This window comes from Macaca mulatta, chromosome 20 (assembly GCF_049350105.2).
Source record: "Macaca mulatta isolate MMU2019108-1 chromosome 20, T2T-MMU8v2.0, whole genome shotgun sequence".
Lineage (NCBI taxonomy): Eukaryota > Metazoa > Chordata > Mammalia > Primates > Cercopithecidae > Macaca > Macaca mulatta.
In genome coordinates this window covers 5,960,845-5,984,506 of record NC_133425.1, presented here as the reverse complement: position 1 = coordinate 5,984,506, position 23,662 = coordinate 5,960,845, and the positions used below count along the sequence as shown (strand labels likewise).

At 48.7% G+C, this 23,662-nt stretch overlaps 1 protein-coding gene across 32 annotated transcripts in view; it reads left to right on the top strand.

The window, feature by feature from the left end:
• ANKS3 (ankyrin repeat and sterile alpha motif domain containing 3) overlaps positions 1-23,662 on the top strand; it is a 39,334-nt gene that overhangs the window by 12,969 nt on the left and 2,703 nt on the right. For 20 of the 32 annotated variants that reach the window (XM_015125547.3, XM_028840678.2, XM_077985406.1 and 17 more), the window contains 5 exons: positions 9,179-9,314; positions 17,930-18,088; positions 20,442-20,582; positions 21,145-21,254; positions 21,508-21,672. In XM_015125547.3, coding sequence (XP_014981033.3) covers positions 9,179-9,314; positions 17,930-18,088; positions 20,442-20,582; positions 21,145-21,254; positions 21,508-21,672 — 711 coding nt within the window. Of the gene's footprint in view, positions 1-595; positions 727-1,209; positions 1,303-3,527; positions 3,892-3,983; positions 4,128-5,767; positions 5,879-9,110; positions 9,315-17,929; positions 18,089-20,441; positions 20,583-21,144; positions 21,255-21,507; positions 21,673-23,662 lie in introns of those variants that run through there. The other 12 variants (XM_077985423.1, XM_077985426.1, XM_077985424.1 and 9 more) reach the window with 8 other exon arrangements.

Genomic DNA, 23,662 nt, shown 5'->3' with positions numbered 1-23,662 from the left:
GAATACACTGGAATACACCCACACACCCATAGTCCTGCCCCGTGTGCAGCTGCTCCCATCTTGCATTTTTTTTTTATTTTTTATTTATTTATTTATTTTTTTTATTTTTTTTTTTTGAGACGGAGTCTCGCTCTGTCGCCCAGGCTGGAGTGCAGTGGCGCGATCTCGGCTCACTGCAAGCTCCGCCTCCCGGGTTCACGCCATTCTCCTGCCTCAGCCTCCCGAGTAGCTGGGACTACAGGCGCCCACAACCGCGCCCGGCTAATTTTTTGTATTTTTTAGTAGAGACGGGGTTTCACCGTGGTCTCGATCTCCTGACCTTGTGATCCGCCCGCCTCGGCCTCCCAAAGTGCTGGGATTACAGGCGTGAGCCACCGCGCCCGGCCGCATTTTTTTTTTAAAACTTAATCATGAAGATTGTTCTATATTGGTGTATAAAGAGATGGGGCCAGGTGCAGTGGCTCACTCCTGTAATCCCAGCACTTTGGGAGGCCAAGGCAGACAGATCACTTGCGGTCAGGAGTTTTGGACCAGCCTGGCCAACACGGTGAAACCCGCCTCTACTAAAAATACAAAAATACAAAATACAGGTGGCAGGCGCTGTAATCCTAGCTGCTTGGGAGGCTGAGACAGGAGAATCACTTGCACCTGGGAGGCGGAGGTTGCGATGAGCCAAGATGTTGCCACTGCACTCCAGTCTGGGCGACAGAGTGAAACTATTTCTAAGTAAGTAAGTAGATAGATAGATAGATACATAGATACATAGATACATAGATACATAGATAGGCGGGGTCTTGCTATGTCACTCAGGCTGGAGTGCAGTGGTGCAGTCTCAGCTCACTGCAGCCTTGAGGCTCAAGTGATCCTCCTGCCTCAGCCTCCCAAGTAGCTGGGACTACAGGTGCGTGCCACCACGCCCAGCCAATTTTTGTATTTATTTTTTGTAGAGACGGGTTTTGGCATGTTGCCCAGGCTGGTCTTGAACTCCTGAGCTCAGGCAGTTCGCCTGCCTCAGTCTCCCAAAGCACTGGGATTACAGGCATGAGCCAGCGTGCCCAGCCCCTTCTCTCTCTCTTTTTTTTTTTATAGTGGCATGGTATTCCCTGTAGGGATGAATCAGAGTTTTTGTTTGTTAGTTTTGTTTGTTTTTCTTTTCTTTCCTTTTTTTTTTTTTTTTGAGACGGAGTCTCGCTCTGTCACCCAGGCTGGAGTGCGGTGGCACGATCTCGGCTCTCTGCAACGTCCACCTCCTGGGTTCAAGCTATTTTCCTGCCTCAGTCTCCCGAGTAGCTGGTACTGCAGGTATGTGCCACCGCGCCTGGCTAATTTTTTGTGTTTTCTTTTTAGTAGAGACGAGGTTTCACCATGTTAGCCAGGATAGTGTCGATCTCCTGACCTTGTGATCGGCCCGCCTTGGCCTCCCAAAGTGCTGGGATTACAGGTGTGAGCCACTGCGCCTGGCCGAATCAGAGTTTCTTTAACAATAATTTACAGATAGAATTAGGTCATTGCCAACCATTTGCTATTATGCACAGCGCTGTGCAGAATATCTTTCCACATGTGTCTGTAAATATGTGTGACCACATCTGTATGGTCCAGTACTAAAGGTACAAGTTTTGGGTGAAGTGTAAGTACCGTCTTAATGTGGATGTTGCCAAACTGCCATCTTCCACACCCACCACAGTAAGAATCATGCGTCTTAAATTATGAAGCACTCAATAGAGTAGAGAGGTAAGATAGCCGACCACACGAACCCAGTACCTGTGTGTGACACACGTTAACCTCTCGCCTCATCTGCCTCAGCTCTTCTCCCATTGTGTTTGTAAAGGACACAACCAAAATCCCCTTTATATGCCTTTCTATTTCATCTGCCTTCCTCCTTTTCCAGAGGCAACCACTCTCCAGCTGCCAGTGTGTACCTCTCCAGTCCCTGATTTTATATTTTTATCACATACTGTGCATCCTTACACCATGTGTAGACTTGTTTTGAATCTTGAAAGATGGGTGTAAACCACATATCAGATTGTGTGTGTCATTCTGGGTGTAAACAGCATGTCAGATTGTGTGTGTCATTCAGCAGCATGTTGGTTCATGCAGGCAAAATGCACTCTAACAGCTCTGTGTGTGGAGGGATGCCTCAGTCACCTTCATCCTCTCCCTTATTAGTGAGCTCTTAAGTTGGGTTCCGCTTTGCTCTTCTGACAGTGCTGCCGTTGACATTTTTTTTTTTTTTTTTTTTTTTTTTTTGTTGAGACAGAGTCTCGCTTTGTCGCCCAGACTGGAGTGCAGTGGCCGGATCTCAGCTCACTGCAAGCTCCACCTCCCGGGTTCACGCCATTCTCCTGCCTCAGCCTCCCGAGTAGCTGGGACTACAGACGCCCGCCACCTCGCCCGGCTAGGTTTTTGTATTTTTTTAGTAGAGACGGGGTTTCACCGTATTAGCCAGGATGGTCTCGATCTCCTGACCTTGTGATCCGCCCGTCTCGGCCTCCCAAAGTGCTGGGATTACAGGCTTGAGCCACCGCGCCCGGCCGACATTTCTTTTTTTTTTGAGACGGAGTGTCACTCTGTCACCCAGGCTGGAGTGCGGTAGTGCAATCTTGGCTCACTGCAACCTCTGCTCCTGGGTTCAAGTGATTCTCCCGCCTCAGCCTCCTCAGTAGCTGGGATTACAGGGGCGTGCCACCATGCCTGGCTAATTTTGTATTTTTAGTAGAGACGGAGTTAACACCATGTTGGTCAGGATGGTCTTGAACTCCTGACCTCAAGTGATCTGCCCACTTCGGCCTCTCAAAGTGCTGGGATACAGGCATGAGCCATTGCACCCGGCCTGCCATTGACATTTCTTACATGTCTTTTTAAGCACATGTGGGAATTTCTTTGGGAGCTTAGGATGTGTTCTTCAAAGTAGGGTCTTTGTTGTGTAAGGTGGGTGAATCTCAGTTGGTAGTGGATAGTGTGAACTTGCTTTCTTCCATAGTGGTCCTGGTTCACACCCCTCCCCTTAGGGTGTTAGACTTCTTTTTTTTTTTTTTTAAGATGGAGTCTCTGTCACCCAGGCTGGAGTGCAATGGTGCGATCTCGGCTCACTGCAACCTCTGCCTCCCAGGTTCAAGTGATTTTCCTGCCTCAGCCTCCCGAGTAGCTGGGACTACAGGCGCTCGCCACCATGCCTGGCTAATTTTTTTATTTTTAGTAGAGACGGGGTTTCACCATGTTAGCCAGGATGGTCTCAATCTCTTGACCTCGTGACCCGCCTGCCTCGGCCTCCCAAAATGCTGGGATTACAGGCGTGAGCCACCACGCCTGGCCAGGATGTTAGACTTCTTTGGCTCCCATAGTCAAATGAGTGTCTCCTTTTGATTTTTGCCTTTCTCTGATTTCTGATGAGATTGAGCATCTTTTCATTTCTTAATTTTAATTTATGTTTTATTTTTTATGTTTCTGTAATACTTTATACTTTTTAGTGGCCATTTGGGTTTCTTTTTCTGCAAATAATTTTTTTTTATTTTTATTTTTTTATATAGGGTCTTGCTCGATCACCAGACTAGAGTGCAGTAGCCTTATCATGGGTCATTGCAGCTTTGACCTCCTGGGCTGGAGTAATCCTTCTGCCTCAGCCTCCTCAGTAGCTGGACTACAGGCACGCACCACCACGCCTGGATACTTTTTTTTGTAGAGACAAAATCTGACTATGTTGCCCAGGCTGGTCTTGAACTCCTGGCCTCAAGCAATCTTCCCACCTTGGCCTCCCAAAGTGCTGGAGTTACAGATGTGAGCCACCATGCCCGGCCAGATAATCTTTTGACAGATAATCCTGCTGACATGAACTAGGCTTCCTTAAGACACATCATAGAATCGATAGCCCAGAACCATGAAGACCCTCTACTTGTAAGTTTAGAGTCATTTTAAGTAAGGTAGAACTGGAGATCCTAAGACATATGTACTCTTATAATTTTTTTTTGTATGTTTGTTTCTTTTAGAGACAGGGTCTCACTCTCTTTGCCCATGCTGGAGTGCAGTGGCACGATCATAGTTTGCTGCAGCCTTGACCTCCCAGGTTCAAGGGATCCTTGCAACTCAGCCTTCTGAGTAGCTGAGACCACAAGCCCGTGCTACCACACCTAGCTGATTTAATTTTTTTGTAGAGTTGAGGTCTCACTAAGTTGCTTAGGCTGGTCTCAAACTCCTGGCTGCAAGTGGTCCTCCCACCTTGGCCTCCCAAAGTGCTGGGATTACAGGCAGGAGCCGCGGTGCTTGGCCAACAATTTGCATGTTTTTACCAGATTCCCCAAACGTTAACATTTCACCTCATTTTCTTATCAGTCTCTTTATATATAACGTGCATATGTTTTTTGAATCATTTAAATGTAAATTGTGACATCATGCCCCTTTCCCCCTAAATATGTATTTCCTAAAAGCAAAAATGTTCTCTTTCCCAGTCACACAAACTTATCAAACTCAGGAACTCAGCACTGAGTTCTTCCTCCAGCACTTTATTCAAGAATCAAAGTGTTGGTTAGTGATTGCTTGGTGGGATGGGGCAGGACTGGCGGCAGGTGGCCTGATGGCCTGGGTGGTTTGCCTGTCGGGGAGGCTGGTGGGCAAGCCTTGCCTGGAAGCTCTTCTCTCCCACATTCTTCCTGCCACCCAGTTGTTAGAACACCTGGAGCCAGAGCAGGGAGCCCACCTGGTTTCCCAACCTGCCCCTCCAGAGCTGGGCTCCATTTCTGGAGGTGGAGAACTGGGCAAGGCTGGGCATCCTGTGCTCTTTGCTAGGGGAAGAAAGGGCTGTGGCTGCTTTCCTTGTCCCCCGTTTCCCTTCTGCCGGTGGGGCCTAGCCCCAGCAGCTCAGTCAGGAGAAGAGGATATGGATCTTTGTGGGCCTCTCTTTAAGAGAAAGTTGATTCGTGCCTTCTGGATAGTCTTGTTCCAGGGTTTCTAAACTCTCTGATCCCACCTTCATGTTAAAATGAATTTTGATCATGTGTCTCTTTAGTAATATGGACATTATAAAATAGGAAAAAAATCTTTTAAAGCATAAGTAGATAAAAATTTATTTTCACGTCAGGCGCAGTGGCTCATGCCAGTAATCCCAGCACTTTTGGAGGCCAAAATGGGAGGATTGCTTGAGGCTGGGAGTTGGAGACCAGTCTAGGCAATACAGTGAGACCTTGTCTCCACATTAAAAAACAAAACAAAACAAAAATTGGCTGGGCACGTTGGGTCATGCCTATAATCCCAGCACTTTGGGACGCCGAGGCAGGTGGATCACCTGAGGTCAGGATTTCAGGATGAACCTGGTCAGCACGGTGAATCCCCATCTCTACTAAAAGTACAAAAATTAGCTGGGCATGATGGCAGGTGCTTATAATCCCAGCTTCTTGGGAGGCTGAGGCAGGAGAATCACTTGAACCCGGGAGGCAGAGGTTACAGTGAGCCGAGATCATGCCATTGCACCCCAGCCTGGGTGACACAGCAAAACTCCGTCTCAAAAAAAAAAAAAAAATTAGCCAGTCGTGGTGTGTGTTTGTAATCCCACGGAGGCTGAGATGGGAGGATCACTTGAGCTGCGGAGGTCAGGGTTGCAGTGAGCTAATGTAATCCAGCCCGGGCCACAGAGTGAGATTCTGCCTCTAAAACAAAACCGAAAATACATAATGAGTTAAAATCCTACAGTAAAGAGGCTACTGTTTTATTCTGGTTAAAACCTTAGGGTTCGTTCTATCAAACTTAAACAAGAATTTTTTTTTTTTTTTTTTTTGAGATGGAGTCTCCCTCTGTCGCCCAGGCTGGAGTGCAGCGGCTCATTGCAATCTCTGCCTCCCGTGTTCAAGTGATTCTCCTGCCTCAGCCTCCCGAGTAGCTGGGATTACAGGTGCACCACGCCCGGCTAATTTTTGTGTTTTTAGTAGATACAGGCTGGCCTCAAACTGCTGACCAGGTTGGTTGTTGGCCAGGCTGGTCTCAAACTCCTGACCTCAAGTGATCCGCCCACCTCAGCCTCCCAAAGTGCTGGGATTACCGGTGTGAGCCTCTGCCCAGCCAAGAAATTATTTTTTATTTTTATTTTTTATTTTTGAGACAGTCTTGCTTCGTCTGTTGCCCAGGCTGGAGTGCAGTGGCGTGATGTTGGCTCACTGCAACCTCCACCTCCTGGGCTCAAGCGATTCTCTTTCCTCAGCTTCCTGAGTAGCTAGGACTACAGACGTGTACCACCACACCTGGCTACTTTTTGTATTTTTAGTAGAGATGGGGTTCTACCACGTTGGCCAGGCTGGTCTTGAACTCCTTACCTCAAGTGATCCACCCATCTCAGCCTCCCAAAGTACTGGGATTACAGGCTTGAGCCACTGTGCCCAGCTTATAAAGTATTATTATTTATTTATTATTTTTTTGGACAGAATCTCACTCTGTCGCCCAGGCTGTAGTGCAGTGGCACGATCTCAGCTCACTGCAACCTCTGCCTCCTGGATTCAAGCAATTCTCCTCCCTCAGCCTCCTGAGTAGCTGGGATTACAGGCATGCACCACCACGCTCGGCTAATTTTTGTATTTTTTAGTAGAGACAGGGTTTCACCACATTGGCCAGGCTGGTCTCGAACTCATGAGCTGTGATCTGCCCTCCTTGTTCCCCCAAAGTGTTGGGATTACAGGCGTGAGCCACCGTGCCCGGCCTATAAATTATTTTTTAAGGCTGAAAGTTTCATAGGTAATTTTTAACCAGAGTCAAAAGTAGGATGGAGGGCAGTCTAGAAAGTAAAACTCCTTATGCTTTGTGAAAACAGTTTTTTCCTGTATCTCTGCTCAGAGACCACCTCTGCCTCCCCCACTGACTCCATGTGGAGGTCAAGGTTGAGGCACCCCTGGTCTAATGGGAGAGACAGTTGCAGTATGGGTGGAAGCAAAACTACTTAAGGGTTGTGATTCTTTTTTTTTTGAGATGGAGTCTCCCTCTGTCACCCAGGCTGGACTGCAGTGACGTGATCTTGGCTCACTGCAACCTCCACCTCCTGGGTTCAAGTGATTCTCCTGCCTCAGCCTCTTCGAGTAGCTGGGACTACAGGCACTTGCCACCATGCCCAGCTAATTTTTTTTTTGTATTTTTAGTAGAGACGAGGTTTCACCATGTTGGCCAGGCTGGTCTTGAACTCTTGACCTTGTGCTTCGCCCACTTTGGCCTCCCAAAGTGCTGGGATTACAGGCGTGAGCCACCTTGCCCGGCCCTGCGTTTTTCTCTTAATGATGTTTTGTGCACCCTAGTCTGTGTCACTGCAGGTACTCCCACCTACCACGTAAATGGGCGGGGCGCACTCTGTTTTCTGGATATGCTCTCACGTAGCTCACTAATCTCTTATTCTAGATTCTTTCTGATTCTTACTATGCTGAATGCCACAGTGAAAATTCTAAATTGTAGTGTATGTCCTGCATTATTTCCTTAGGCGCCATTGTACTTCAGCCTGGGTAACAGAGCAAGATCCTATCTCAAAAAAAAAAAAAAAAAGCAAACATGCTTATGATAGTACATTTTAAAAACATAGAAGATTGGACAATTGGAAAAATCTCCATCAAAAATAATAAATAACTTAAAAATAGCAACCTTTTGGGTATGTTACCGTCCAATACTGTTTTCTGTGTACTTTTATTTTTTGTCTCGTTTTGCAGGAGTTGTAATGTATATGTAGTTTTGTACCATGATCCTTTTTTATTTTTTTTGAGACAAGGTCTTGCCCTATTGCTCAGGCTGGAGTGCAGTGGCGCGATCTCAGCTCGCTGCAGCATCCACCTCTGGGACTTAAGGGATCCTCCCGCCTCAGCCTCCTGAGTAGCTGGGACCACAGGCGTGTGCCGCCATACCCTGCTCGTTTTTATTAAAGATGCTCCCCCTTTCTGGGGTCCCACCTCCTCCTCTGGGATTTGGCTCTGGCTTCCCTGCCTACCCCCGCTGCCTGGACTAACAGGAGAGCAGGACAGTTACGGTATAGAGCAACACCAGAAACATGCTGTATTGATTATAGTTTGTTGTTTTTTCTTGTAGAGGTGGGGTCACACTGTGTTGCCCAGGTTGTTCTCCAACTCCTGAGCTCGAGCGATCCACCTGCCTTGGCCTCCCAAATATTAGGATTACAGGCATGAGCCACCTCACTTGGCCATGATCCTTTTTTAACTTGATCATACAGCCGTTTGTAAATCTCATCATCTATGGCAATAACGTAACTGGCTCCTTGTCCCCCTGAGCATTCAAGTTGTCTCTAGGTAGGTTTTCATTATTGTGAATATGTTATGCCAAACTTTTTTTTTTTTTTGAGACAGAGTCTCACTCTGTCATCAGGCTGGAGCAGTGCAGTGGCACGATCTCGGCTCACTGCAACCTCCGTCTGCTTCCCGGGTTCAAGTGATTCTCCTGCCTCAGCCTCCCGAGTAGCTGGGACTTTAGGCATTCGCCACCACACCAGTTAATTTTTTGTATTTTTAGTAGAAGGGGTTTCACCATGTTGGCCAGGATGGTTTCGATCTCCTGACCTTGTGATCTGCCCACCTCGGCCTCCCAAAGTGCTGGGATTACAGGTGTGAACCACCGTACCCGGCCTGTGCCAAACGCCTTTGCACACTAAAGCTTTCTCTGTATTTAGGGTTATTTCCTTAGAGTCATGGAAGTGGAATTGCTGCACCACAAGACCTGTAAATACATGATAGAGCTTTTGATCAAAGTGATGAATTCTGCTTCAGAGGATGGTGCTTTCATTCTGACTGGTTAAAAAGGCTGCTTTCATTGTGAACTGCTGTCTCCAGCTTTCTTTGAGTGAAGACAAGCAAAGCGAGTGGGACACAGCCTAGGCGCAGAAGGTGAAGGCTGGGCTCTCCCCATGGTGGCTGCCAGCCCACTGCAAGGGAGGTCATGAGTGTGGCGGGCAGCAGTGGGAAGCCGAGAGCTGCCACAGCTGGGAGATGACTCCCCAACCCAAGCCCCCCTCATGCTTGTCACTAAAAAGAGAGTGAGAGCAAAACTTGTGGCTACGATGCAGACAAGCCCGCCTTTTTCTCATGCAGATGTGGCGTTTCCCGTGCAGGGAGGCAGCCAGAAACCAGCATATGCCCTTCTCTTCCCAGCCAGCAGCCCAGGAACGGCAGGCACTTTGAAGGAGAGGCTCCTAACCCCCTTTCACGGACATTCGCAGGGAGTCAAGGTGGATGCGAGAGACCACAGTGGAGCCACAGCCCGGATGCTGGCCAAGCAGTACGGACACATGAAGATCGTGGCCTTGATGGACACTCACTCGCCCTCTCTGCCCAAGAGCCTCTATCGGAGCCCAGGTACCCACACCTGCCAGCCGTGCCCTGCTGGGGTCTCTGGTTGTCTTCAGCTTCAGGTGACCTGGCAGAGAAAGATGTCCCCCTCTTCCCCGGCTCCCACCTTCTCCTCTGAGATTTGGCTTTGCCTCCCCCAGCTGCTTCCATGTCAAGGTTGAGGCCGCTGCTCTAACAGGAGAGAAGGATGGTTATGATGGAGAGTGGCACAAAACCAGGCTGTCGTGACTGTAGAGGCTTTCTGTAGTATGCTTGACTACCGAGTCGCGGCAGGCCCCCTTAGTTTTCTGTTTTCACCGTTTCCTGGGCTATGGCTTATTCATTTTTCTGTATGAACTTGAATATCAACTTGTCTAGCTCCTTAAAAACAGCTTGATACTTTTATGGAGATTGTGACAGTGTATGAATTAACTCTATCTTTGTGGTGTTGAGTTGTCCTGTCTAAGAACAAGGGATGTCTTCTTGTTCCAGTGTACTTTTGGGTCTTGCAGGAGGGTTTTAAATTTTTCTTCATCTATATTTTGCATATGACTAGTTTGTTCCTAAGTGTTTGATCATCTTTTTTCCTATTGTAATGGGATTTTCCCTACCATTATACCCCTTTTTTTCCCCCAAATCTCAGGGTATTAATTATTCAGTGCTATTTATTTTTTATTTCAGTAGGTTTTTGGGGAACAGGTGGTGGTTGGATATGTGAATAAGTTCTTTAGTGGTGTCATTATATCGTTTAACTGCATATTGTCAGTGCATTTGAAGGCAGTGGATTTCTGCAAACTTTTTTTTTTTTTGAGATGGGAGTTTCGCTCTTGTTGCTCAGGCTGGAGTGCAGTGGTGCAATCTCGCCTCACCGCAGCCTCCGCCTTCCAGGTTCAAGCAATTCTCCTGCCTCAGCCTCCAAAGTAGCTGGGATTACAGGCGTGCATCGCCATGCGTGGCTAATTTTTTGTATTTTTAGTAGAGATGGGATTTCTCCATGTTGGTCAGGCTGGTCTCAAACTCGTGACCTCAGGTGATCCACCAGCCTCGGCCTTCCACAGTGCTGGGATTACAGGTGTGAGCCACTGCGCCCGGCCCTGCAAACTAATTTTATATTCTGCTACCTTACAGAATTCTTGTATTGTTCAGGTTAGTTTTGTTACTGATTCTTTAGGGCTTTACAGGTGTACTAACATATAATCTTTAAGTATCGATGAATACACTGCTACCTGCTGATTCTTATGACTCTGACTTTGTTGAATTGCATTGTTCTTTGTTTAGTTGCTGACACCTCTAGCCCGTTGTTCAGTATAGTGGAGACTGTGCGCCTCCTCACCTTGGTCCTGATCTTAGTGGAAACGCCTCATTATGTGAGAGCGAAGGCATATGTTATTTTACCATATTAACAAAGTATTCATCAGTTCTTGTATTCTTGAGTGGTGTTTTACTGGAGTAACTATTGAATTTTGTTTCCTTATCTTTGGAGACGACTGTGAATTTTCATATGGTAGCTTGTCTTCATGAACCTCCTAATAACGAATCAACTTTACATTCTTGGCATAAATCACACATGTTGTATTATTTTAATGTGTTTTTGAATTCTGTTTATTAATATTTAGTATTTCTCAATGGATACTTAGTCATAAGTGATATTGGTCTATAGTTTTCTTTCTTCTTTTTTTTTGTTTTTGAAATGGAGTCTTGCTGTGTTGCCCAGGCTGGAGTGCAGTGGCAAGATCTCAGCTCACTGCAACCTCTGCCTCCTGGGTTCAAGCGATTCTCCTGCCTCAGCCTCCCAAGTAGCTGGGATCACAGTCATGCACCACTACACCCAGCTAATTTTTGTATTTTTAGTAGAGATGGGGCTTCACCATGTTGGCCAGGCTGGTCTCAAACTCCTGACCTCTAGTGATCCACCTGCCTCAGCAGTGCTGGGATTACATGCGTGAGCCACCGCCCCCGGTGTGGCCTATAATTTTCTATTTTTGTTCTGTCTTTATCAGGTACGGGTATCAATGTTATACTTCATAAAAATAATTGGAAGTTTTCCTTCCTTTTCTGTGTTGTAGGACAATACATGTAGCATTAGTGCTACGTGGTCTTAGAAGTTTTGATAGAATCCTCCCATGAAACCATCTGGTCTCTTGCTGTGAGGTGGTTCCTTGATAATAGTTTTTTATTTGCAGAGGTCTACAAGATAATTTTTTTCTTTTTTTTTTTTTTTGAGATGGAGTCTCATTCCGTCACCCAGGCTGGAGTGCAGTGGCGCAAGCTCCGCCTCCGGGGTTCACGCCATTCTCCTACCTCAGCCTCCCGAGTAGCTGGGCTTACAGGCGCCCGCCACCTCGCCCACCTAATTTTTTTGTATTTTTAGTAGAGACGGGGTTTCGCCATGTTACCCAGGATGTCTCGATCTCCTGATCTTGTGATCCACCTGCCTCGGCCTCCCATAGTGCTGGGATTACAGGTGTGAGCCACTGCGTCCGGCTTTTTTTTTTTTTTTGAGGCGGAGTTTCGCTCTTGTTGCCCAGGCTGGAGTGCAATGGCTTGATCTTGGCTCACCACAACCTCCGCCTCCCGGGTTCAAGTGATTCTCCTGCCTCAGCCTCCCCGAGTAGATGGGATTACAGGCATGTGCCATCACGCCCAGATAATTTTGTATTTTTAGCAGAGACGGGGTGTCTCCATGTTGGCCAGGCTGGTCTCAAACTCCCGACCTCAGGTGGTCTGCCCACCTGGGCCTCCCAAAGTGCTGGAATTATAGGCGTGAGCTACTGCCCCCGGCCAATTTTTTTCTCCTTTTAAAATACTCTGTTTCAGGGCCAGGTGTGGGGGCTCACGCCTGTAATCCCAGCACTTTGGGAGGCTGAGGCGGGTGGATCACCTGAGGTCGGGAGTTCGAGACCAGCCTGCTCAACATGGAGAAACCCCTTGTCTACTAAAAATACAAAATTAGCTGGGTGTGGTGGTGCGCGCCTGTAATGCCAGCTACTCGGGAGGCTGAGGCAGGAGAATCGCTTGAACCCGGGAGGCGGAGGTTGTGGTGAGCTGAGATTGCGCCATTGCACTCCAGCCTGGGCAACAAGAGCAAAACTCCGCCTCAAAAAAAAAAAAATTCTGTTTCAGGCTGGGTGCAGTGGCTCATGCCTGTAATCTCAGCACTTTGGGAGGCCGAGGCAGGCAGATCACTTGAGGTCAGGAGTTCAAGACCAGCCTGGCCAACATGGTGAAACCCCATCTCCACTAAAAATACAAAAATAAGCCGGTGTGGTGGTGTGCGCCAGCTACTCTGGAGGCTGAGGTAGGAGAATCACTTGAACCCAGGAGACGGAGATTGCAGTGAGCCAAAATCACGCCACTGCACTCCAGCTTGGCGACAAAGCGAGACTCCATCTCAAAAAAAGTAAATAGATAAAATAAAACAAGATAAAATATTCCGTTTCAGTAGTTATTTTCTCCTGTTATTATTATTTTTTTAGCATGGAAAATACTGATTTATTTTTTGTGACAGGGTCTCCTTTGTCACCCAGGCTGGAGTTCAGTGACCCAGTCTCGACCCACTGCAACCTCTGCCTCCCAGGTGCAAAGCGATCCTTCCACCTCAGCTCCACGAGTAGCTAGGACTGTAGGTGCACTCTACCATGCCCAGCTTACGTTTGTATTTTTTGTAGAGAGGTAGTTTTGCCATGTTGACCAGGCTGGTCTCAAGAGTCCTGAACTCAGGCAATCCACCCGCCTCAGCCTCCCAAAGTGCTGGGACTACAGGCATGAGCTACTGCACCTGACCTGGAAAATATTTATCTCATTTTTAATTGACACAAAATAACTCCATATTTATGGGGTACAGTGTGTGATGTTTTGATACATGTATACACTGTGTAATGATCAAATTAAGGTAATTAGTTTATCACCTCAAATATTTATCATTTCTTTGAGGTGAGAACATTTCTGTCTTCTAGTAGCTGTTCTGAGGTATACACTGTTGTTCTGTATAGTTACTCTGCTGTGAACACCAGAACTTCTTTCTTCGATCTGTCATTTTATACCTATTGACCAGTCTCTCCCACTGCCTCCCCACCCCCAACCTCTGATATCCACTCTTTTACTCAACATGCTTGATGTGAGCTTTTAAAAATCCTGTAAATGGGTGAGATCATGTAGTCATGTAGTCTTGTTTGTTTGGTTGGTTTTTGAGACAGGGTCTCGTTCTGTCACCCAGGCTGGAGTGTGGTGGCATAATCTTGGCTCCTGTAGCCTCCAATTCCTAGGCTCAAGTGATCCTCCCATCTCAGCCTCCTGAATAGCCGGGACTGCAGGCACCTACCACCACACCTGACTAATTTTTTTTTTGTAGAGACGGGGTCTTGCTATACTGACCAGGCTGGTTTGGAACTCCTGGGCTCAAGTGATCCTCTCACCTTGGCCTCCCAGAGTGTTGGGATTACAAGTGTGAGTCACCACACTGGCTGGCATTTGTCTTTCTTTTCTGTCTGGTTTATTTTACTGAACATAGTCTCTCCCATGCTTATTCATGTTGCCACAAATGATCAGATTTCATTCTTTATGTCTGAATAATATTCCATTGTGTATATAAAGCCTTCTTTCTTCATTCATCCACTCATGGACTCGGTTGATTCTCTATCTAGGCTACTGTGAATAGTGCTGCAATAACAAGAGGGTGTAGACATCTCTTTGGTATACTGATTTTCTTTCTTTTTTTTTTTTTTTTTTTGAGACGGAGTCTCGCTCTGCCGCCCAGGCTGGAGTGCAGTGGCCGGATCTCAGCTCACTGCAAGCTCCGCCTCCCGGGTTTACGCCATTCTCCTGCCTCAGCCTCCCGAGTAGCTGGGACTACAGACGCCCGCCACCTCACCCGGCTAGTTTTTTGTATTTTTTAGTAGAGACGGGGTTTCACCATGTTAGCCAGGATGGTCTCGATCTCCCGACCTCATGATCCGCCCGTCTTGGCCTCCCAAAGTGCTGGGATTACAGGCTTGAGCCACTGCGCCCGGCTGATTTTCTTTCTTTAGGATAAATAACCAGTAGTGGAATTGCTGGATCTCATTTCTTATATTTTAAAAAATTTCTTATATTAAAAAAAATAGAGACAGTGTCTCACTATGTTGCCCAGGCTGGTCTCAAACTCCTGGGCCCAAGTGATCCTCCCGCCTCAGCCTCCCACAGTGCTGAGATTATAGGCGTGAGCCACTGCGCCCGGCCTCACTTCTTATTTTGAATATTTGTGTTTGCTCCTTTTTTCCTTTTAAAGTTAAATACTAGTACTTTGTTTAGTGGAAAAACAAGAAAACCCCATCGGATTTTGATTGATTATTGAGACCTACTGATGGTTTAATTTCTGCTTTTATTTTTCTTTGGCTTACTTTGTTGTTCTAGTTTTTTGAGTTGGAAATTTCTTTCATGTTCATTGTTTCCCTTTTGTTGCTAAATGTTAGAGGCTGTGAATTTTTGCTGATTGCTGCTTTAAGTGTATTCTGGGGGTTCTGTATTTAATACTTTCCTTATTATTTTTCAGAAATTCTATAATTTTTATTTATATTTTCTCCTTCACCCATGAGTTGTCTAATAGAAGTCTTGTGGTTGTTTTTGTTTGTTAATTTCTTGGTAGAAGGGCCTTTTTGATCTTGTGATTAATTTCTCATGTTATTCTGATCACCTTTATTCTAGTGTGTCTGATCAGGTAGTGTTTATAATTCTTACCTTGACAGAACTTCTTTGTCATCTTATTTATCACCTGCTGATCAATAGATATATATTTTTTCAGATGTAGTCTCACTCTGTCACCCAGGCTTGAGTGCCCAGGCGCAATTTCGGCTCACCACCACCTCTACCTCCCAGGTTCAAGCGACTCTCCTGCCTCAGTCTCCCGAGTAGTTGGGATTACAGGCGTCTGCCACCACGCCTGGCTGATTTTTTTTTTTTTTGTATTTTTAGTAGGACAGCGTTTCACCATGTTGGCCAGGTTGGTCTCGAAGTCCTGACCTCAAGTGATCCGCCCACCTCAGCCTCCCAAAGTGCTGGGATTACAGGCGTGAGCCACCGCGCCCAGCCCTGATCAATATTTTTTAATGTTCTGTGTTTTGCTTGAGAAGAAGTTGTATTCTCTATTTTCTGTGTATACAATTTAGCGTATCTGTGAGTATCTTATTTAGGATTATGTACTTTTAGTTCATTTTCTACAAAATTACCTATTAGTGATTTATGAAGGAAGTTGGTGCATTTTTGGTGACAGATTTTCTTAACTTGTTATAGATTCACTGTGAATTACGGCTTTCAGTATTAGAAATGTCCTTCTAGCCGGGCATGGCTCATGCCTGTAATCCCAGCACTTTGGGAGGCCAAGACGGGCAGATCACCTGAGGTCAGGAGTTCGAGACCAGCCCAGCCCACATGGTGAAACCGTGTGTCTACTCGAAATGCAAAAATTAGCCAGGCATGGTGGCACACACCTGTAATGCCAGCTACTTGGGAGACTGAGGCAGGAGAATCATTTGAACCCGGGAGGCGGTTACAATGAGCCGAGATTGTGCCACTGCACTCCAGCCTGGGTATAGAGGGAAACTCTGTCTCAAAAAAAAAAAAAAAAAAAAGTCCTTCTGTGTCATATTTAATGTATTTTGCCCTGATTTCCACTTTGATAGGAGGATTGCAGCTCTGGCTTTTTTGTGGTTTCCATCTGCCTGTAATTCTTAAGCCGCTCTGAGGGTGTGTTGGGTGCTGAGATTCACGCAGCTGCCGTTCCCTTGCTTATTGCCACCTTTGTGCATTTGTCTTACAGCTCCCTCCCCTTTAGCTTGGATGGAAGCACAGTCTCCCTGGGGTGCTGTAGATCTTTGAGTGTGAGGGGGTGTGTGTCCACATAGCTAGCTCAGTCGCCAGGGCGTGAGCCTCTTCATGGGGAAGGACAGAGTGGCCCATGTTCAGGGCCTGAGCTCTCCTTCTTTGCTGGCCTGCCCTGAATTATCCTGTCAGTTTGCACCTGAGTGAGCAGCTCCTTTCTCAGGGTCAGGCTCAGCCCAGCTCCTTCCCTGGTGTTGGGATTGTTTCATAGTAAACACAGCTCAGGTGGTAAAATGGTAACGCAGGGGACCTCTGCCTTCATTTCCGTCTCAGCTTACCAGCTCCACAAGGAGATCTCATGATTTCCTCCTGCATCCAACTCACGTATCTCGTAAAAGTAGAATCGGATCAGAGCCTTATATAAGTCAAATATGAAAAACTGAAAAGCTACAAAATAGTAAAAGCCCTGGGTTGAGCTCTGAAAGCTCAGAAAGCTCAGACTGGGCAGTGATTTGAAACACTTTATAATCATAGCAAACACATGCCATGCTTTAGAAAATACAGAATTGCGGCCGGGCACAGTAGCTCATGCCTGTGATCCCAGCACTTGGGGAAGCCAACGCGGGTGGATCACAAGGTCAGGAGATCAAGACCAGCCTGGCTAACATGGTGAAACTCCATCTTTACTAAAAATACAAAAACAAAACTAGCCGGGCATGGTGTCGGGCGCCTGTAGTCGCAGCTACTCAGGAGCCTGAGGCAGGAGAATGGTGTGAACCCGGGAGGTGGAGCTTGTAGTGAGCCTTGATCGTGCCATTGCACTCCAGCCTGGGCGATGGAGCGAGACTTCATCTCAAAAAAATAAAGAAAAAAAGAAAAAACAGAATTCCTTAATAAGTTGTTTGCAGCCAGGCACAGTGGTTTACGCCTGTAATCACTTTGGGAGGCTGAGGTGGGTGGATCACCTGAGGTCAGGAGTTCGAGACCAGCCTGACTAATATGATAAAACCCCATCTCTACTAAAGTACAAAAATTAGCTGGGTATGGTGGTGCATGGCTGTAATCCCAGCTACGCGGGAGGCTGAGACAGGAGAATCACTTGAACCCAGGAGGCAGAAGTTCTAGCCTGGGCAACAAGAGCAAAACTCCATCTCAAAAAAAAAAAAAAAGTTGCTTCCAAAGGAAGGGATCAGGAAAAAGAAGTTGTGACTGATATTACCATATATTTTAATGAAGAGATGAATTTTATTTATTCAAATTAGAACAAAATTTCTGATTATGAACAATACAGGCTTATGAACAATTTTACAAACCTCGACAGAGATAAGAATGAAACTCCTGGCCAGGCGCGGTGGCTCACGCCTGTAATCCCAGCACTTTGGGAGGCCGAGGCAGGCAGATCACCTGAGGTCAGGAGTTGGAGACCAGCCTGGCCAACATGGCAAAAGCCTGTCTCTGCTTAAAGAAAAAGAAAAAGCTGGGCATGGTGTCACGCACCTGTAATCCCAGCTACTTGGGAGGGTGAGACATGAGAATCGCTTGAACCCAGGAGGCGGAGGTTGCAGTGAGTGAGCCAGGATCATGCCATTACACTTCAGCTCGGGGGACAGAGACTGTGTCTCAAGAAAAATGAAACTTCCGATCCTCACTAACTTTGCAGCTCCCTGTGGCCCATTGGAGCAGCGCCCCGGCCTGTTAGGGCATTTCTCAAAAGTGATGCCCCGGCAGATACCCTTCTCCTTAATTTAACAAAACTGGCGACAGTTACTTTCTTTCAGTTTGCCATAAGGATTAGTAAATGAGTCCATCACTGAACAGACTATCTTAATCCTGGTGTTTGACCACAGAAAAGTACGAAGATCTGAGCTCCTCTGACGAGTCCTGCCCTGCTCCTCAGAGACAGAGGCCGTGCCGGAAGAAGGGTGTCAGCATCCACGAGGGACCGCGAGCCCTGGCCAGGATCACAGGCATTGGCCTGGGCGGCAGAGCCCCACGGCCTCGCTATGGTGAGTGGCCCGCGTTTCCCGAGGGCTCTTTCTCTCTGCATACCAAGATTCTGTGTTGGCCAGGATGGACTAGCTCTTAGGCTCCTGAAACATGGGTCGCTGGACCTTAGGTGGCAGCGGGACAGGTGGCCCAGCTTTCATGCTCAGGGAGACTCAGGATTGAGTCCACTGATGGAAATGCACTGGTCACGGACTAGCTCTTCTTTTTTGCTTAATCTCCTTGAGTTTCCTTTTCATTGGCTAAATTTAGGAATAGAACTTTCTCTCCTGCAGCAGAAATGTAGCCCGCTCAGATTTCATTCATCACATAGGTGAAACCCTGTCTCTACAAACATGTAGCTGGGCATGGTGGCAGGCGTCTATAATCCCAGCTACTCAGGAGGCTGAGGCAAGGGAATCGCTTGAACCCAGGAGGTGGAGGTTGCAGTGAGTCAAGATCACACCACTGCACTCCAACCTGGCAACAGTGCAAGACTGTCTAAAAAAAAAAAAAACCGGCCGGGCGCGGTGGCTCACGCCTGTAATCCCAGCACTTTGGGAGGCCGAGACGGGCGGATCACAAGGTCAGGAGATCGAGACCATCCTGGGTAACACGGCGAAATCCCGTCTCTACTAAAAAAAAACACAAAAAATTAGCCGGGCGAGGTGGCGGCGCCTGTGGTCCCAGCTACTCGGGATGCTGAGGCAGGAGAATGGCGGGAACCCGGGAGGCGGAGCTTGCAGTGAGCTGAGATCGCGCCACTGCACTCCAGCCTGGGCGACAGAGCGAGACTCCGTCTCAAAAAAAAAAACAAAAAAAAAACAAAAAAAAAGTACTGGGGGGCCAGGTGCAGTGGCTCATACCTGTAATCCCAGCACTCTGGGAGGCCGAGGCAGGAAGATTGCTTGGGCCCAGGAGTTGTGAGAGCAGCCTGGGCAATGTAGCAAGACCCTATGTCTACAAAAATTTTTGAAAATTAGCTAGATATCATCTCCATGCCTATAGCCCTAGCCCCAGCTACATGAGAAGCTGAGGTGGAAGGATTGTTTGAACCCAGGAGGTCAAAGCTGTAGTGAGCCATGATGGTGCCATTGCATTCCAGTCTATATAACAGAGCAAGACCCTGACTCAAAAAAAGTTTAGGGGGCAATGATAAATAGCACGTGCTGATTGTAAAAACTTCTCCATAACTAGGAAAATATGTAAAGAAGTAAGTTAGTTCCCCATGGTCCCACCAACCAGTCCTTTGGGTTCTTTTTTGAGACAGGGTTTCACTGTAGCCCAGGCTGTGGTGCAGTGGCACGATCATAGCTCACTGCAGGCTCCAATTCCTGAGCTCAAGCGATCCTCCTGTCTCAGCCTCCTGAGTAGCTGAGATTACAGACGTGTGCCACCGTGCCTGGTCAAGTCAGTCTTTTTATATAAATAAAGGGGCAAAACTGGAGTGAAATTGCCTGGTATGCATGCCCCCCCTTTTTTTTTTTTATTTTTGAGACGGAGTCTCACTCTGTCGCCCAGGCTGGAGCGCAGTGGCCGGATCTCAGCTCACTGCAAGCTCTGTCTCCCGGGTTTACGCCATTCTCCTCCCTCAGCCTCCTGAGTAGCTGGGACTACAGGCGCCCGCCACCTCACCCAGCTAGTTTTTTGTAGTTTTTAGTAGAGACGGGGTTTCACCGGGTTAGCCAGGATGGTCTCGATCTCCTGACCTCATGATCCGCCCGTCTCGGCCTCCCAAAGTGCTGGGATTACAGGCTTGAGCCACCGCCCCCGGCCGCATGCCCCTTTTTCTGCTTGGTTTTAGAGGAAGGTAGAGTTAGGTAATATCATATTATTGCCGTTAATTTTTAGCCCAAGGCCTTTTTCCTTCCTGCTCAGCCAGATCTCTTTTTCGCTGGGGTTGACTGGCCCGAGGAGCCCGCTAAGAGCCTATGGTTAAAGGTCATAGGGACATAAAGCCACGTGGTTGGCGGGTGTCTGTGTGAGGTCATCAGATGCCTCCTGCTAAAAGGAACACTAGTGGTGGAGTTTCCTCTGGTCAGGCATCTGTAAATACAGCTTTTACCATCTCCGACGTTTTCCCTTTGAAAAAGAGGTTGCTCGGTACAAAGGAGAGGGCCCAGGCTTGACCTGGCTGTCAGCCCTGGCCCCACCATGCACTTGTCTGGGCCACTCACTGACCCTCAGAGTGACTTCTCCACCCACACACCACAGATAGAGCCATGCCAGGTCGCAGGGGCAAGTAGGTGAGGTCATGAGCGGGAAGTCGCCTGCCTCCATCCGGGGCCTTGGCCTCTGAGGCGGTGGGGGCATCTGGAACCAGGATCGGCTTCACTTTGGAGTTCCCTGGGCTTATGGGCTCTATTCTGTACACAGAGCAGGCTCCTCCCCGGGGCTATGTCACCTTCAGCAGCAGTGGTGAGAACGCCCTGGAAGAAGAGGGCCTCTGCTGCCGGGACGTCACCTCCCCCATCAACGAACGGGACGTGGAGAGCAGCAGCAGCAGCAGCAGCCGGGGTATGTGCACCCCCACCCGTCCAGCCCGCGGCTCGGGCAGGTCCTGGAGCTCCTGTGTGCCCGTCCCCACTTATCCACTGGGCTTGGTGCTGGGACACAGCCCAGCCATCCAGCAGAGGACAGGCACAGGGGAGGCGTGGGCAGCCCTGGTTCTTGTGAGGAATGGGAGAAGCTTCTGTTCCAGCGTCCCCGTGCAGCCTGGGGGAGCCACTCCACACCAACAGGTTTAGCTCCTTGCTTGGGAGCCCCCTGAGGCTTTCCGGACAGGCTCCAATAGGAATGTCCTGTTATAACTGCACCTCCGTGCAGCAGCTGCTCACATAGTGCCCACCGTACGCCAAGCCCTGCCCTGGGTGCTTGGGATTTATCAGTGAACAAAAAACAAGCCCTGCCCGTCTGTATAGAGGGGAGGGTTTAGAACAGGCAGGAAGCTTGAAACATAAGGAAGCAACCGCGGCAGGCCCCAAGGAGCGCCCTGGTGGAGGTGGCTCAGCCCGGGGCACGCCCATGCACAGCACCGCGGTGAGGCCTGCAGGCGGACGCCCTGTCTTTCCGCCCTCAGAGGAACATGCTTTCTGTGCCAACCTGGAGCCTGTCCAGAGCAGCAGCAGCAGCGAGGGCCTGGCCAGAGCCCAGGGGCTCAGCAGCGAAGCTTCTGTGGAGAGCAATGAGGTGCGGATTCTTTCTCGTTCTCCCATAGCCGGTCCCTGGCTGGGATGCCTAACATCCCCCAGTTACTTTAAGATGAGAACGTCCGTAACAAGCACGTGCTACACGTGTGTGCCGCGCTGGGACGTGCTGTGTCCAGGGCCTGGCTTCTCAGACGACAGCGAATGCACTGGAAGCCCCTGTGTGGCGGGTGGGGGTTCACCAAGGCTCTCCAGTCAGTCCGTGCGCTCCTTCAGATACATGGCTCTCACCGCAGGACTCGGACCACGCCTGTAAAAGCTCAGCTCGCAAACAAGCTAAAAGTTACGTGAAGACCAAGAATCCTGACAGCCAGTGGCCTCCCCGCACTGGGACTGACGGGGAAGACTTTCCCCTTGAGTCCAGCCCCCAGACTCAGAGGGCCCCCTACTCAGGACCGCAGGTAAGACCGCTTGTGAAACTGGAGGTTACACTCAGAGACGGCACTTTTTGTGACTTATGAGGCATGTGTTGTGTATGTAACGTGCCAGGCTGCTTGGAGAACGGAATGGCCGTGGCGTCCCCATGGCCTGGTAGGCTCTGCAGGCTCACGGCCGGCTCCGTGGCTGACGGCCCAGCTGCACGGCTTCTGCTGTGTTCCAAGGACCTGTCTCCCTGCTTCCCATACTGGAGCTGGCTCCCCTGAGCCTGGGGAGAAGAAACACACCTGACCTCAGAGCTGCCTGCGGGAGTCTGACGGGATGCCGCTGAAGCAGAGACAGGGACCACACACGGTGTGTGCTTGGTGATGGTTACAGCTGCCACCATCCTCATCCTTGCTGTGGTCCCTCTGACCATGCATTACCTTAGGGATGACAGGTGTGACTCACAGCTCAGCTGTGTCACCTGTGTCTGCTGAGTTCTGCTACCCTGTGCAGTCAGAAGAGACACGGAGAAGAGAGGCAGAGGGAAGCTCTGGTGGGTTATTTGTTTTTTTTTTCTTTGAGATGGAGTCTCGCACTGTCATTGGGCTGGAGTGCAGTGGCGCGATCTCGGCTCACTACAACCTCCGCCTCCCGGGTTCAAGTGATTCTCCTGCCTCAGCCTCCCAAGTAGCTGGGATTACAGGCACGTGTCACCATGTCCGGCTAATTTTTTTTTTTTTTTTTTTTTTTTTTTTTTTTTTTGAGGCGGAGTCTCGTTCTGTCGCCCAGGCTGGAGTGCAGTGGCGCGATCTCGGCTCACTGCAAGCTCCGCCTCCCGGGTTCCCGCCATTCTCCTGCCTCAGCCTCCCGAGTAGCTGGGACTACAGGCGCCGCCACCACGCCCGGCTAATTTTTTTGTATTTTTAGTGGAGACGGGGTTTCATTGTGTTAGCCAGGATGGTCTCGATCTCCTGACCTCGTGATCCGCCCGTCTCGGCCTCCCAAAGTGCTGGGATTACAGGCTTGAGCCACCGCGCCCGGCCAATTTTTTGTATTTTTAGTAGAGATGGGGTTTCACTGTGTTGGCCAGGCTGGTCTCAGGCTCCTGACCTTGTGATCTGCCTGCCTTGGCCTCTCAAAGTGCTGGGATTACATGCATGAGCCGCCACGCCCGGCCTGGCTGGTTATTTGTTAAAGCACCGGCTGTGCTGTTCAGTAGAGCCTTGCTATGCCGGCTTCTCCCTGCAGCCCCCGACTCAGTGAACAGGCGCACACCTCGGTCCCTTCAACACACACTGAGTGGAGTCTGGTCTGGGTAGTGTCCTAAGTATGTTTCTTTCAGAAAACAGCTTGAGGCAAATGGCAGAGTAACATTCGTTTCTCCATTAAAAGCAATAAACTCTCAAAAGTAGGATTTCTGGAGTTGAAAAGTAAACTAAAATGAAAATATCACTAGACGGGCTCACAGCAGAATTGAGCAGGCAGAAGAAACAGAAAACTTGTGAACACAGGTCACCTGAGATCATCTCGCTTGAGGAACAGAAAGAAAGAGTGAAAAAAATGAACAGAAACCCGTGACCCCCTGAAGCACGCTGACAGCGTCCACACAGTGGCATTGCAGAAAAAGAGAAAAGCAGAAACAACAGCCTGACCATCTCAGGTGGATCAAAAACACGGATCTTACATCCAGGGCGCTCGGTGAACTCCAGGCAGGTAAACTTGGAGAAGAGCTGCGCTTAGACAAGTGGAAATCAGAACGTCGGACACGGAGACTAGAATTAGAGAACAGCGCTCTCTGTGTACAAAGCATTGTCCGGATCAGCAGCTCCATCGCCCCTTCACAGAACTCAGCACGTGAGGCAGGAGGCGGCCAGTTTCTCGTGATGAACATACAGTGTCCCCAGGTGGCCAACCATAGTGTGAGGACTTACCTGCCTGCTACGTCCTGCCCTGCCTGAGGCACCAGAGTAGGAAGGGACAGCCTGGGGGCTACACACAGGCCCGGTCTTGGTGCTAAGCCTGGGGAAG